Genomic DNA, 13437 nt, shown 5'->3' with positions numbered 1-13437 from the left:
AATCTCCATCAACTGCAAGATGCTATCCTATCAATATGGGCCAACATTTCTAAAGAATGCTTTCAGCACCTTGTTGAATCAATGCCATGTAGAATTAAGGCAGTTCTGAAGGCGAAAGGGGGTCAAACACAGTATTAGTATGGTGTTCCTAATAATCCTTTAGGTGAGTGTATATTACAGCTGGATTCCCAGGCCCTAAAAATCAGGGACTAAGTGTGTGATCTTGGTGTTCTGAGACCTCACGTTCAACAGTCACATCAAAGCGGTCACCAAAACAGCATTCTATCATCTTGAAAATATAGCCAGAATCAAGGGCTCCCAAAAAGACCACAAGAAGCTCATCTTTGCCTTTATCTCTAGTAGGATTGACTACTGTAATGACCTTCCCAAAAAGACTGTAAAACAGCTGCAGCTTAATCAGAATGCTGCTGCTAGAATGTTAGCCTGGACCAGGAGAACAGAGCACATCACTCTGGTTCTTAATTCTTTGCACTGGTTTCCATTCAGTTACATAATAGAATTTAAAGTGGTGCTTTTAGTATATAAATCACTGAATAGTTCAGACCCCCTATACATTTCTGATATGTTTGAAGAGTATAAACCAAGCAGGGCTCTTAGATCCATGAACTCACGTCAGCTAGTAGAGCCCAGAGTCCAAACTAAACATGGCAAAGCTGCGTTTAACAGTTATGCTGTACACAACTGGAATAAACTACCAGAAGATCTTAGATGTGCCTCAAACGTATACATTTTTGAATCCAGGTTAAAAACACTTCTCTTTTCACGCACCTATGACTGAGCACTTTAACTTAAGCACACTGTTTAGTCTTATAGCTTCCTTAGGGAATCTACTATGGAATCTATCAGTTATTTTTATTTATTCTATTTTCATATTCAATGTTTTATTATTATTATTATTTTATTATTTTTCTATTTCTCTTTCTTTGGTTTTTTCTATTTCCATTTTTCTATGTTTAACTAATTGTAAAAAAAACAAATCTGTAATGCAAGTTCTGGTGCTATCTGAGGAACAGCCTCTGTGTAAATGTAATAATCTGCTGATGATGGATAATGCAAGTTCTTGTGCTGCTGTTTAGACATCGATGCAGGGTATTATCTCACAAAAGGACTGACGAGTTTATCCAATCACTGGAGCGCAAGAGTTGAGATACCCGGGTGGTGCAGTAAACAGTTCTGGGAACCTGTAATTCCTTGAGGAATATAAAATGCATGTTCAGACATGGCATACATTTCCGCCTGGTAAGACATCAGTGCAGAGATTATATCACAAAGGGTCTGACGGGTTTGTCCTAGCGCTGGAGTGCAAGGATTGAGATACCAGGGTGGAGAGTCCCCCTGGAGGGTGGTTAGAGAATTGTAACAATCTGACTGTCTTTTAATCTATTGCATTTTTATATTTTTCTTTTGATTGTAAAGCACATGGAATTGCATCTATGCATGAATTGTGCTATATAAATAAACTTGCTTGCTATTATAGCCTAGTTAAACAGGAAGTCATGGGTGACCACTTAGCAGTTGTTAGTGACTGATGAATTTAAGAATATATTGAATTACATTTAATTACAGTATATGGTGATGTTTGTGTAGTAATGGGTAACAGTTTTCCACTTAGAATGTTACTGAAGGGACAGGTACAGTGGATATAAAAAGTCTACACACCTCTGTTAAAATGCCAGGTTCTTGTGATGTAAAAAACAAAGAGACAAAGATAAATCATGTTAGAACTTTTTCCACCTTTAATGTGAAATATAACGTGAACAATTCAATTGAAACTGAAATTTTTGAGGGGGAAAAATTTAAATAAAAGCTCACAATAACCTGGTTGCATAAGTGTGCACACCCTTAAACCAAATTCTTAGTTGAAGCACCTTTTGATTTTATTACAGCACTCAGTCTTTTTGGGTAGGAGTCTATTAGCATGGCACATCTTGATGTGGCAATATTTGCCCACTCTTCTTTGCAAAAGCCTCCAAATCTGTCAGATTGCGAGGACATTTCCTGTGCACAGCCCTCTTCAAATCATCCCACAGGTGTTCAATTGGATTCAGGTCTGGGGTCTGGCTGGGACATTCCAAAACGTCAGTCTTCTTCTGGTGAAGCCATGCTTTTGTTGATTTGGATGTTTGCTTTGGGTCGTTGTCGTGCTGAAAGGTGAACTTCATCTTCAGCTTTCTAACGAACGCCTGAAGGTTTTGTGCCAGATTTGCCTGGTATTTGGAACTGTTCATAATTCCCTCCACCCTGTTCTAGCTGAAGAAAAACAGCCCCAAACATGATGCTGCCACCACCATGCTTCACTGTATAGTGTTCTTTGGGTGATTTTGGTGTTGTTTTTGCACCAAACATACCTTTTGGAATTATGGCCAAAAGATTCAACCTTGATTTCAACAGACCATAACACGTTTTCCCATGTGCTTTCAGGGGACTTGATGTTTGTTTTTGCGAACTTCAGCTGGGCTTGCATGTTTTTCTTTGTAAGAAAAGGCTTCTGTCTTGCCACCCTACCCCACAGCTTATTCATATGAAGAATACAGGAGATTGTTGTCTCATGTAACACACAGCCAGTACTTGCCAGAAATTCCTGCAGTTCCTTTAATGTTGCTGTAGGCTTCTTGGAAGCCTTACTGACCAGTTTTCTTCTCGTCTTTTCATCAATTTTGGAGGGACGTCCAGTTCTTGGTAATGTCTCTGTTTTGCCATATTTTCTCCACTTGATGATCACGGTCTTCACTGTGTTCCATGGCATATCTATTGCTTAGGAAATTATTTTGTACCCTTCTCCTGACTGATATCTTTAAACAATGAGATCCATCTGATGCTTTGAAAGCTCTCTGCAGACCATGGCTTTAGCTCTGAGATGCAACTAAGAAAATGTCAGGAAAGTCCTACTAGAACAGCTGAACTTTATTTGTGATTAATCAGAGTAACTTTAATTGAGGACGGATTAGGCGGTAGCGCCCAATTACATAGTATTACATATTTTCAAAACGGTTTGTAATAGAGAGATTCTGTTTTCTTTGCTGTTTCAATGAGAGTCCGATGAAAACGCAGATGCGCTTTGTGTTTACTTGGCACATTTCCTTGTTGTTGTCATCCTGTCCAAATGAAACCAAAACCTTGTGCACCTGACCAAAGGATGGGCTGTTGGGTGACAGCATCCAATGGAAGGCTGTTGCCATGCAGAATAGTTTATTTTACCAAATCTGGGGAAAGTATCTGTTGCGTATTTGATCCAATCATAAGGTTGCTGGGTGGGACATAAGTTTTGTTTTCTTCATTTGCTCATTCTGACTGTAGAAGAGGTGGTAGCAGTATGTCTGCTTAGCTAGCATGCTAACTTAGCATTAGCGAACGTTTTAGCATTGTGTCCTTGCTAACTTGTTGAAAAGACAAAGAAAGGATTTGTGTTTTCAACAGTTTTATAAGTATTATTATTAGTATAAAATGGCAAAACGTAAAAACACTTTTACTAAATGTAGCCATAGTCCGTTACGGTTATCAAACGTTGGATAGCTGAGTTACCAGACAACAAAGGACGAATGCTAATGCAACGCAAGAACAGTCTGGTAAGTAACATCTAATAACCTATTTATCATGAAATAATGTAATACAAATGTGATCATTATATATATTGTCTGCTTTGCATATTTGGAATGGGGGAACTGTTCCACATGGCTGTGTGTGGTCTGAATTCAATCATATAAAAAAATAATTATGGGTGTCATAATCATATTGTCCTGTATGCACATAAGGTGAATTATTATTTAATTGTGCTGTTCACTTGTATTGTGATACAATGCATATTTGTGTAAGAAAAATGGTTTGAAAAGTGTTTTTGGAATGTTTTTGGGTTGAGATACCGGGGTGGTTGATTTCAATGAAAAATTGTGTCAAAAACATGTTGGACAAAAGGCAAATTATTTAATTTTTCTGTTCACATTCATTGTGAAGCCTTTTCTTACACAAATGTGCATTGTGTTTGCACAGAACATTTGTATTGGGAGTATCACTCCATATGGGTGTGTTATGGTCAGAATTCAATGATATATAGAAAAAATCTGATTTTGCTTATTAAATTATTTACTTAATTGTGCATTTTTCCCTAAAACACTACCTTATAAGAACATTAACATGCAAGCTTATATTAGCTGAGGTAATTTAGAATAATTTGATACACAATGATTGATTTACATTACATATTGTTTATAAGGGGTCTTGTTCACGAGTGAGGGAAGGATGGAACGGGAGATTGACAGACGGATCGGTGCAGCTTCTGCAGTAATGCAGTCGATGTATTGGTCTGTTGTGGTGAAGAAAGAGCTGAGCCGTAAGGCGAAGCTCTCGATTTACCGGTCAATCTACGTTCCTACTCTTACCTATGGTCATGAGCTTTGGGTCATGACCGAAAGGACAAGATCCCGGATACAGGCGGCTGAAATTAGCTTTTCTCCGCAGGGTGGCTGGGCGATCCCTTAGAGATAGGGTGAGAAGCTCGGTCACCCGGGAGGAGCTCAGAGTAGAGCCGCTGCTCCTCCACATCGAAAGGGGTCAGCTGAGGTGGCTTGGGCATCTGTTTCGGATGCCTCCGGAACGCCTTCCAGGGAAGGTGTTCCGGTCCTGTCCCACCGGGAGGAGACCCCGGGGAAGACCTAGGACACGCTGGAGGGACTATGTCTCCCGGCTGGCCTGGGAACGCCTCGGTGTCTCCCTGGAAGAGCTAGAGGAAGTGTCTGGGGAGAGGGAAGTCTGGGCATCCTTGCTTAGACTGCTGCCCCCGCGACCCGGCCCCGGATAAGCGGAAGATGATGGATGGATGGATTGTTTATAAGGCCAAATATAAAAGTAGTGACACCCAAAAATTTTAAGCGTAGTACTCAGAGGGTTAAATGATGGCAGGTGTGCAATGACAAAAATGTAACACAGCCACATCCCCAGTTATAAGAGGGTGTACACACCTATGCAACCAGGTTATTGTAAAGTTTTTATTTTCCTTGAAGATTTCAGTTTGTTTTTCAATTGTATTGTTCACATTATAGATCACATTATAAGTGGAAAAAGTTCTGATATGATTTATCTTTGTCTCATTCTTTTACAAAAACCTGGCATTTTCACAGGGGTGTGTAGACTTTTATATCCACTGTAGATATTGGAAAATATTAATATCTCTTCACATTTTCCACATTGTTACATTACAGCCTTATTTTAAAATGTATTAAATAGATGTTTTTATTATCAATCAACAATATATAGATATTTTCTGCAAATGTATAAAAATAAAATAATATCACATTTACATAAGTATTCAGACCCTTCACTATGACACTCGAGATTTCGCTTAGGTGTGTCCTGTTTCCACCGATCATCATTGATGTTTTTTTAAAAACAGAGCCAGGACTTAAACCCTTTCATCTGAACTGTAATACTTTATTACTGAGCATGTGGAGGACGGAAGAAAGGGAAGACAAAGGGAAGCTAAAATAAAATCACGGCAGCCAGATGAGTCAATATATAAATCAGACTGATTTGTATATAATAATATGATGTAATGACAGCTGCTTAGGAACTGACTGCAATCAGAAAAATAAGTTAATGTGCAGTTTACACATTTTCTTTGCTATTCCAAGATGTAAAATGTTAAAGACAGGGATTTTGATGTCTAAATGTAAACATGGTAGCCAAAAGAAGTGTTTAGCTATGTAGTCATCTTATTAGGTGAACAACCTGGGGGGAGACAATTTTGCATGACAGACTTGAGGGCCCAAATCTGTGGTGACTCCATTTTTTTGTTGTCAGGGTACATGCATGTACCTCTGTGACCAATGTGGTGCTTTTTATTACCTTTGATTTCACCTTAAGTTAGCTGTGAACCAATTTTCTACACAAAATATGTATATTATTTTATATTCTTCCAAATTAAAGTTTTATTTGTAGGCAACAAATACCATGACAATATCCAAAACAACTAAAATAGTTCAGAAACATTTAGATATGTCAAAACTATTTGAAAAGTGCCTGTTAGTGTGTTTAGGGGCATCTTGACATTAGGATTGGTAGAAAGGGGCTTTAGCTGTGGATTAAGTAAAAGAGAACATACTGAGAAGATAGTTAAAGGATAAAATGTAATCCAGAAGTTTGATTTACCATAATTTTACCGAGCTGCTCCTTTCCTGTTCTATGAGCCTGCAGGGAGTTGCTTAACCACGGAGGAGGGGATGGCCGAGGAGGAAAGGGCAGAGTGAGAGTCATAGGATGTGGAGGTAGGAGATTAGGGTCCAAGAGCCAGCGAATTTGATGAGAGATAAAATACACTAAAGCCTGTCCATGGTTGAAAATAGCCCCTCTTATTGCTACGATTATCTGTAAGGAATTTGGAGAAATTAATTTGGCTTTGCAGTGTTTTTTTCTTAAAATATTAAAAGTGGATTTCCTTCTTGTCCGTTTGAACTTCCTAGTTTGTCTTTTTTTTATTTGTTTCCTCATTTCTCCCAAGAGTTATCTGTTTGAGGATATATATATTTTTTTTTTACTTAGGTGCAACAGCATGTTATTCACTAGTTCATCATAGAAGCTAGGTATGTTAATCATACAAAAAAACTAATAATAATACAAAAAAATTTCAATACCCCAATTAAATGTTGATGACATTGTGCCTTCTCTGCCTTTGAGAAACTGCATGCTGCACTTGCAGAGAAACTCAAGACACAGTACTGCTGGCTTAAAAGCTTCAATAGATGATTACCACAAGAGGACCACCACAAAATACCTCACCAATTAATCTACAGTGGATATGAAAATGTAATGACTTCTATTTAACATGAGTTTTTATGTGATTGGTTGATTCTGAACACAGCCACATCCCCAGTTAGAAAAGGATACGCACACTTATGCAATCAGGTTATTGTAAGGTATATAATATAAATTGTTATATAATAATACAAAAATACAAAACAGAAAAATAATCGATCACATAGGCACATTCACCCTTTTTTTATGAATATTTGGTTGAGACACCATAGACCACAATTACAGCCATGACTGTATTTGTATTGCATTGTATTTGGAGTCTCTAACAACTTTACACATCTCCAAACAGCAAATGTTGGCCAATCCTTGCAAATTTGCTGAAGCTTCATCAACTGGAAGGGGACCTTTAGTGAATAGCAATTCTTTCCCCAAATTCTCAATTGGATTGGGGTCCGGGCTTTGATTGGACCATTTCAGGACATCAACCTTTTTGTTTTTAAACCACTCCAGTGTGGATTTAGACATAGGGTCATTGTGATGCTTGAAGATGAATAATCTCCCAAGTCCCATGTCTCCTGCAGAGTAGATTTTTGCCAAGGATTTCTCTACTTTTCTGCATCCATATTGTCCTGTGTCTTCAGATGCTTTCTAGGCCCTGGCGCAGAGAAGCATCCCCATAGCATGATGCTGTCATCACCACGTTTCACAGTTGGTATCGTGTTCTTAGGATGATGTGTGGCATTAACCAAATAATAGCTCTTAGCATTGAGGTCAGATTGCTCTATTCTGGTCTCACCTGGCCTATAGAATCTTGTTACACTCGGTCTCACTGTCTCCCAAATGCCTACTGGCAAACTCTAGCCAAAGATTGGCTGTGAGGTCAATGGCTTTCTTTTTGTCTCCCACATAAGCCACTTTTGTGAAGCACCTGGGCTATTGTTGCATACAATGTATACTATGCTTGTGATAACTAGGGAACTTAATGTTAATTAAACTAACCATTGGCCCAGTGTGAACTTCATCCACGTTTATTCCAAATACATGTTTGCGGAACCCAGGGCTCTGCAATCGGCTTCTCCATTGACCGTTGCCAACAAGCATCTCGGTCGTGCTGAACACTATGCCCAGTTTTCCTTTGGCTATCTTAACGTCCTGGCCATCATCACCGCCAGCAATCGCAATACGTATCACATCTATTTTTGGGACACATCTATGTTTTCTCAGACAAATCCTCTGTATGCCATTTATTGCTGTTACTGTGTGCAGTTCGCACAAAGCTTGATTAAATACTTATTTTGAAATGTCCATGTTTGGGGAAAGGTAGTTAGCTAAATACCATGGCATATGTGGAAACTGGTGTAGTGGTTGATTGGTTGTTTGTCGATTCTGGTTATTTCGACCAGAAATCAGATTGGCCAAGTTTGAAACCCAGCGCCACTCGACCCTCCGCAAATGTGGGCAGAGGTGTCTGAGAACCAGGTTATAGCAGAGGGGTCTAAATTGATGCAATCAGTTTTGTTATGTTTTGTATTTATAATTTAGAAAATAAAATTACAACTTCAGTTATTCACTTTAATTTCAACACAATAAAATAGTCCAAGGGGGATTCATACTTTTGAGAGTGGTTGTACAATGATGACGTTGTGGTAAATGGGGTCTTTTTGGGTGTTTGTACAAAGCACATTTTTCTTTGAGTGAACTCTGAAGTCTAGTACCCAAGGAGTTTGAAAACAACACTTTTGTTTATGCATGCTTGAAACCGCATTAGCAACCAAATTCAAGAAGCAAGAATTCAGCTTTCTTAATGGGCAGTGGCTTCAGTAGCTGGATAAACTGTCATTTTAAGATGATCCAGCGACTCTTCTCACAGACATCTCCCAAAAACTGAATCTTTTCACATCTAAATCACTGATATTTATATATAACTACAAGTAATAGTCTAATAATGTATGTGAATGTTTTAACAAGATCATCTGCATGTTCCATTTATGTTTTTTTTCTGCAGTGTACAATTAGTAATGCCTAGGAATACAAATGTACACATTTAAAAAAAGATGAATCATGGCAACTGTTGCTGCTGTGCTTTATAGCACTTTAGTGTTTTATATTGTATAGTAATGCAGTAAACGAGCATGAACATTCAACTTTACAATTAAGATAATTCCTTAGAAACAAAGTAAAATTAATCATTGCTAGTCTAACTTCCTCAATATAACGTGTCTAAAATATAAAATGCTAATATTTACTCTCAGATAAAGTAAAACTATCGACCAAAGAAAAATTTGCAGGTCATGTTTCCAACATGTAAGAATGTGATAACAGTTTCCCAATGCATTCTGTTTTTCAAAAACTAAATCTGCAGATTTTACACTCAGTGAAGTATTTGGGTAATCACTTTAGGGAGGAGTGTGGTTGATTGTGGTCAGTTTGATCTCAGTTTGACATATGCACTGGCATTGAAATCAACTCATTAGCCCCACCAGAACACCCAGGAGAGATTCGAAAAGACACACAGTTTTTGCCTATTCACATGGTTTAAAGGACGTTGTGTTTTCCCTAAAACTCCTCTTGGTTTTTCCATAGCTTATTCATGGACAAACAATGAATTTGCTTAAACTACGCGTTTGGACCGAAACACTGGACCTATACACTAGTGTTTTTCATAGCCTATTCACTAGGCGAAAATGTTTTGTATTTTTCCAAAAACACCTCTCGGTGTTAGGCCTTGTGGATCTTTTTATCAGTTCATCTGGTTGCCTTTTCATTATTAAGTGTAATTATTCTTTTTGTAAACCTTTATTTATGTATTTGTACAGTTATGGTTACAGACTCTCTATCTCCATACACTCTTATTTTGAGTGTAATTCATTTGCCAAAAAAGAGAAAATAACATATTAAACAAATTTGATGATGAATTTGACTGACAGCATTTTTTTTCTTCACATTTTCTATAGATACCACGATAATATCATTACCATTAATTATTTTGGCCACGATAATCGTGTAGTGAAAATCTGATATTGTGACAGGCCTAGGTAGAGTAAAAAGTACCTTTTTAAAAAGTGGTAAAAAGAGAAATACATTTTAGCATTCATTTTGTGGAATTATTCTGGGGTATAGTAAACTGTATGAATGGTTTAATACTCCAAGAATTCATGTCTGGCACTATAGGAAACTTTGTTCTTTCAAACATACTTAGGACCAGCCTTCCCTTAGGTCAGCCAGTTGGCCTTGTTTCCATTAGCAGTAAGTCTAATATTGTTTAGGTCTACTGGCATATAACCAAACAACAGGTTGTAAACTTTAGAAATAAAATGCATTTGGAAAGAATTCAGACCCCTTCACTTTTCCCGCATTTTGTTACATTACAGCATTATTCTAAGATTGATTAAATAGATATTGTCCTCATCAGTCTACACACAGTACTCCCTAATGACCAAGTAAACACAGGTATTTAGAAATATTAGCACATTTATTTAAACAAAAACCTCAGACTATTTGGGATTTTTTTGCATTCTAGTGTAACCTTTCCTCACAATTATAAAAGTAAACATACAGAAACCCATTCTGTCATCTCTGTCACTGTATGTCAATAATGCTGATCATAAACATTGACACTGAATTTAAATGTAAGGTGGTGTTTGGCTTGCTTTTATGATATCAATGCAACATGTATCAAATAAATCGTCAACTTCCCAGTTTCTAAATGAATAGGGTCCTCTTAATTTACAAAATGTTCTGCCATCAAAACATTTGAAATAGTTTTGTCTTGTTTTAAGGTCTGGGATTAGTGTAAACACCATTAGGTGTGAGGGAAATCCCTGTGATCTACTTGTTAATGTGTTAGTTGGAATGTCGGAGGAGTGACGGCGGTTCAGGTTCCTGGTAAAGCAGTGATTCAGAGCCAGTTTTCCCTTGTCCCAATTGGTGTCCACTGACTGCTGAGCAGAAAACCTGGGACTACTTCCAGGGGTTTCCCCACTCAGTTCCAGCAAGCCTCAAGGTTTTCACAGTGAAGACCAAATGTATAATTTACCTGCACAAACCTCATGTTAGGATAAATATAAATATTGTTAAAGCCAAATTAAGTGTGTGTTTTAGCCTATCCTGTTCTTATCTCTGTAGCTGCAGTTAGAGAAGATTGTTCGTTTTCTGAACCAATGAAGCTGTTGGAACTTTTGTTTTTTTGAGCTGCCAGAAAGTCCCTCGTTTTCAGGAATGTTTTCCGTCAATCTGCTAACCACACCCTTATTTGACAACAGATTATTTTTAACCTAAACTGGATTCAATTGCTTTTTTTTACATTTAATGTTTCATGTCTGTCTGTTACACTGTCCTCTCCCTAGTACCGGGCATGGCTGAGGACAAGTTTCCGGCCTAATCCTTTTAAGGACCAGGAGCAGGTGGGAGCCCTGCTGAGCATGTATACAGAGCAGCAGCAGCGGGAGAACCAGAGGAGAGGAGAGAACCGGGACTGGATGAACCAGGCCGGCATATACCCTCTCCCCTACGATGCCTACAATGGCTCTGGGGGTAACAGATGAGCTCCAGCCTGCCTGGAGACTGGAGACAGACCCAGTTCTAAAATAACCCCTAAGCACTTACTGCCAGGGTTTTTTCTTGACCAAGACACTTTCCTGAACTCAGTTCTTAGCAAAATGGTTATAGCTCCTGCTTGCCCTCTGACAGACTGTGGAATGTTCACCCAGTACCTATTTAGTACCTGCAGGTTTATATGGGGTTGGGGTCTTTTGGGGCATTGGCTAACAGACTCTCTCATCACTGTACTAGCACCCAGGGCCCCTATTGGCTAACAGCCTCTCTCATCGCTGCACTAGCTACCAGGATCCCTATCAGCTAACAGACTCTCTCATTAAAGCACTTGCTCCCAGGGCCCCTATTGGCTAACAGACGTTCTCATCACTGTGCTAGCTGACATGTCTTTTGCCATCTTTGCCACTAACTGAACTGACATGAGTGCTGCCTACTCAGGAGCTCTTATGCACACACCTCAACACCTTGACCTTTACCGTCACACACTACTGGGAGGCTTAGACTGTCCTATCTTGCAACCTCACCTCAACCTATTTCTACACCCAACAGGTCATAATTTAAAAACAGTTTAGAATTTTCTATGTTGTGTGATCGTGTCTTAACTAGAGAAATAAAAATCTGCCTGAAGTTTATAACATGGACCTGGTCAGGAAAAACTCCTAGCCCCAAAGTTATATGTGTCAGTGTTATTCAAATGTTTATCAAGGTACCATGATTAATAGCTCCTGTTAGATTGAGGGTCTAGTATTGAGGATTGATGACGCATGAATGAACATAACATGCTTTCTGCCCTGATTTTAGCTGATCCAGCTACTGTATACCTGCATGTGATAAAGCTTTAAATAACAGCAGCTTTGCCATAGCAAATTACTGCCTCAATCTGGCCAGTCAAATGAATTATCTTTACAACCTAAACCCGTAGGGGCTGTTCCAAAAATGTTCTGTAACTGTTCTATGATACTTGAGTTGATTTCTCATCAATTTAACTGAAACAAATTTGTTGATTTAATTTTTAGGGCATCTTTAATATTTTTTGGTAGAAAATGTTGTATCATTGTGTATCTGCTTTTATAAAATTACAATTTACACTTTCATTGTTTGCAATAAAATATCTGCTAATAAATAGTATTTATAAAGGCACAGCAGCAAATTGTTAATGAAACCGAAACAACCTTTAAACAGTATACCACAAACATATGTGTTAACAATGCCTGAAAATATATAATTAAATCATTACAAAATGAATGTCTATGTGTGTGTGTGTGTGTGTGTGTGTGTGTGTAAGAGAGCTTGTGCCAGATGGCACATGTTTTAGGGATAGACCCTTCATAGATGCAGGGTGTCTTGACAGTGCCTCCCCAGACTGGCATATACACAGTTGTAACAGTAAATGTCCTATTTCCCTGGTCACACTGTAAGTCCTTCTCTGACCTCAGCTTCCCCAAAACATTTTCCTGTAGGACTCCACCCCCGCCATACAGGTACGCTCAGACCACAGCATGGTTCAAATCCTCAAAATGCTCTCTGGACATGTGACCTTACCTATATCACATCTGCTTTTCTTAGTTTCCAAATGATTTCTAAACAGCACTGAGTGGGCACAACGAGTTAGCCATACTCCACCAACATTCAGCCAAGCAATACCTATTCTAGCGCTGAACTTATCTGACCTTTTCTGGCTACAGCTACAACGCCATGTAGAAATGTAGAACCCATTTCTCTTAGGAGTATGAAAGCTTATATTCACATCTACCTTTCTAAAGAGTACTAAAGTAGGTTGATCACAAGGAATATAGCACTATGAAGTATTTTTGTGTCCTGTAATATTACCTCAATATTATAAAGCATACATAGTTGATACACGGAAAATAAGTCTGGCTGAAAAGAAGTGGAAGTAAAACGTTGGAAGAAAAAAGTGCTAAATAACAAGGATACACTTTTTCTGTTCAGCCTAGTGTGGGTGCCTTGGAATAGAAATCTAGGTTCATCATCATCATCTATAGAACCCCATATTGATAAATTGTTTTCACTTTTACATTATAGTTATTTAGCAGATGCTCTTATCCAGATCAACTTGCATAAGCAAACAATTGTGGTAAATTGCCTGGCTCCAAAACA

At 38.4% G+C, this 13437-nt stretch overlaps 1 protein-coding gene across 1 annotated transcript in view; it reads left to right on the top strand.

Moving 5' to 3' along the window:
• The window catches only part of dusp22a (dual specificity phosphatase 22a), a 41672-nt gene extending 29108 nt beyond the window's left edge, over nucleotides 1-12564 (top strand). Inside the window, exon 7 of the mRNA XM_013138403.4 lies at nucleotides 11112-12564. Coding sequence (XP_012993857.1) covers nucleotides 11112-11309 — 198 coding nt within the window. The 3' untranslated portion in view covers nucleotides 11310-12564. The remainder of the gene's footprint in view (nucleotides 1-11111) is intronic.
• The last annotated feature ends 873 nt before the right edge of the window (nucleotides 12565-13437 follow it).

This window comes from Esox lucius, chromosome 2, assembly GCF_011004845.1.
Source record: "Esox lucius isolate fEsoLuc1 chromosome 2, fEsoLuc1.pri, whole genome shotgun sequence".
Taxonomy (NCBI): domain Eukaryota; kingdom Metazoa; phylum Chordata; class Actinopteri; order Esociformes; family Esocidae; genus Esox; species Esox lucius.
The sequence above is the reverse complement of the archived record's forward strand: the minus strand, read 5'-3'. Positions and strand labels throughout refer to the sequence as shown.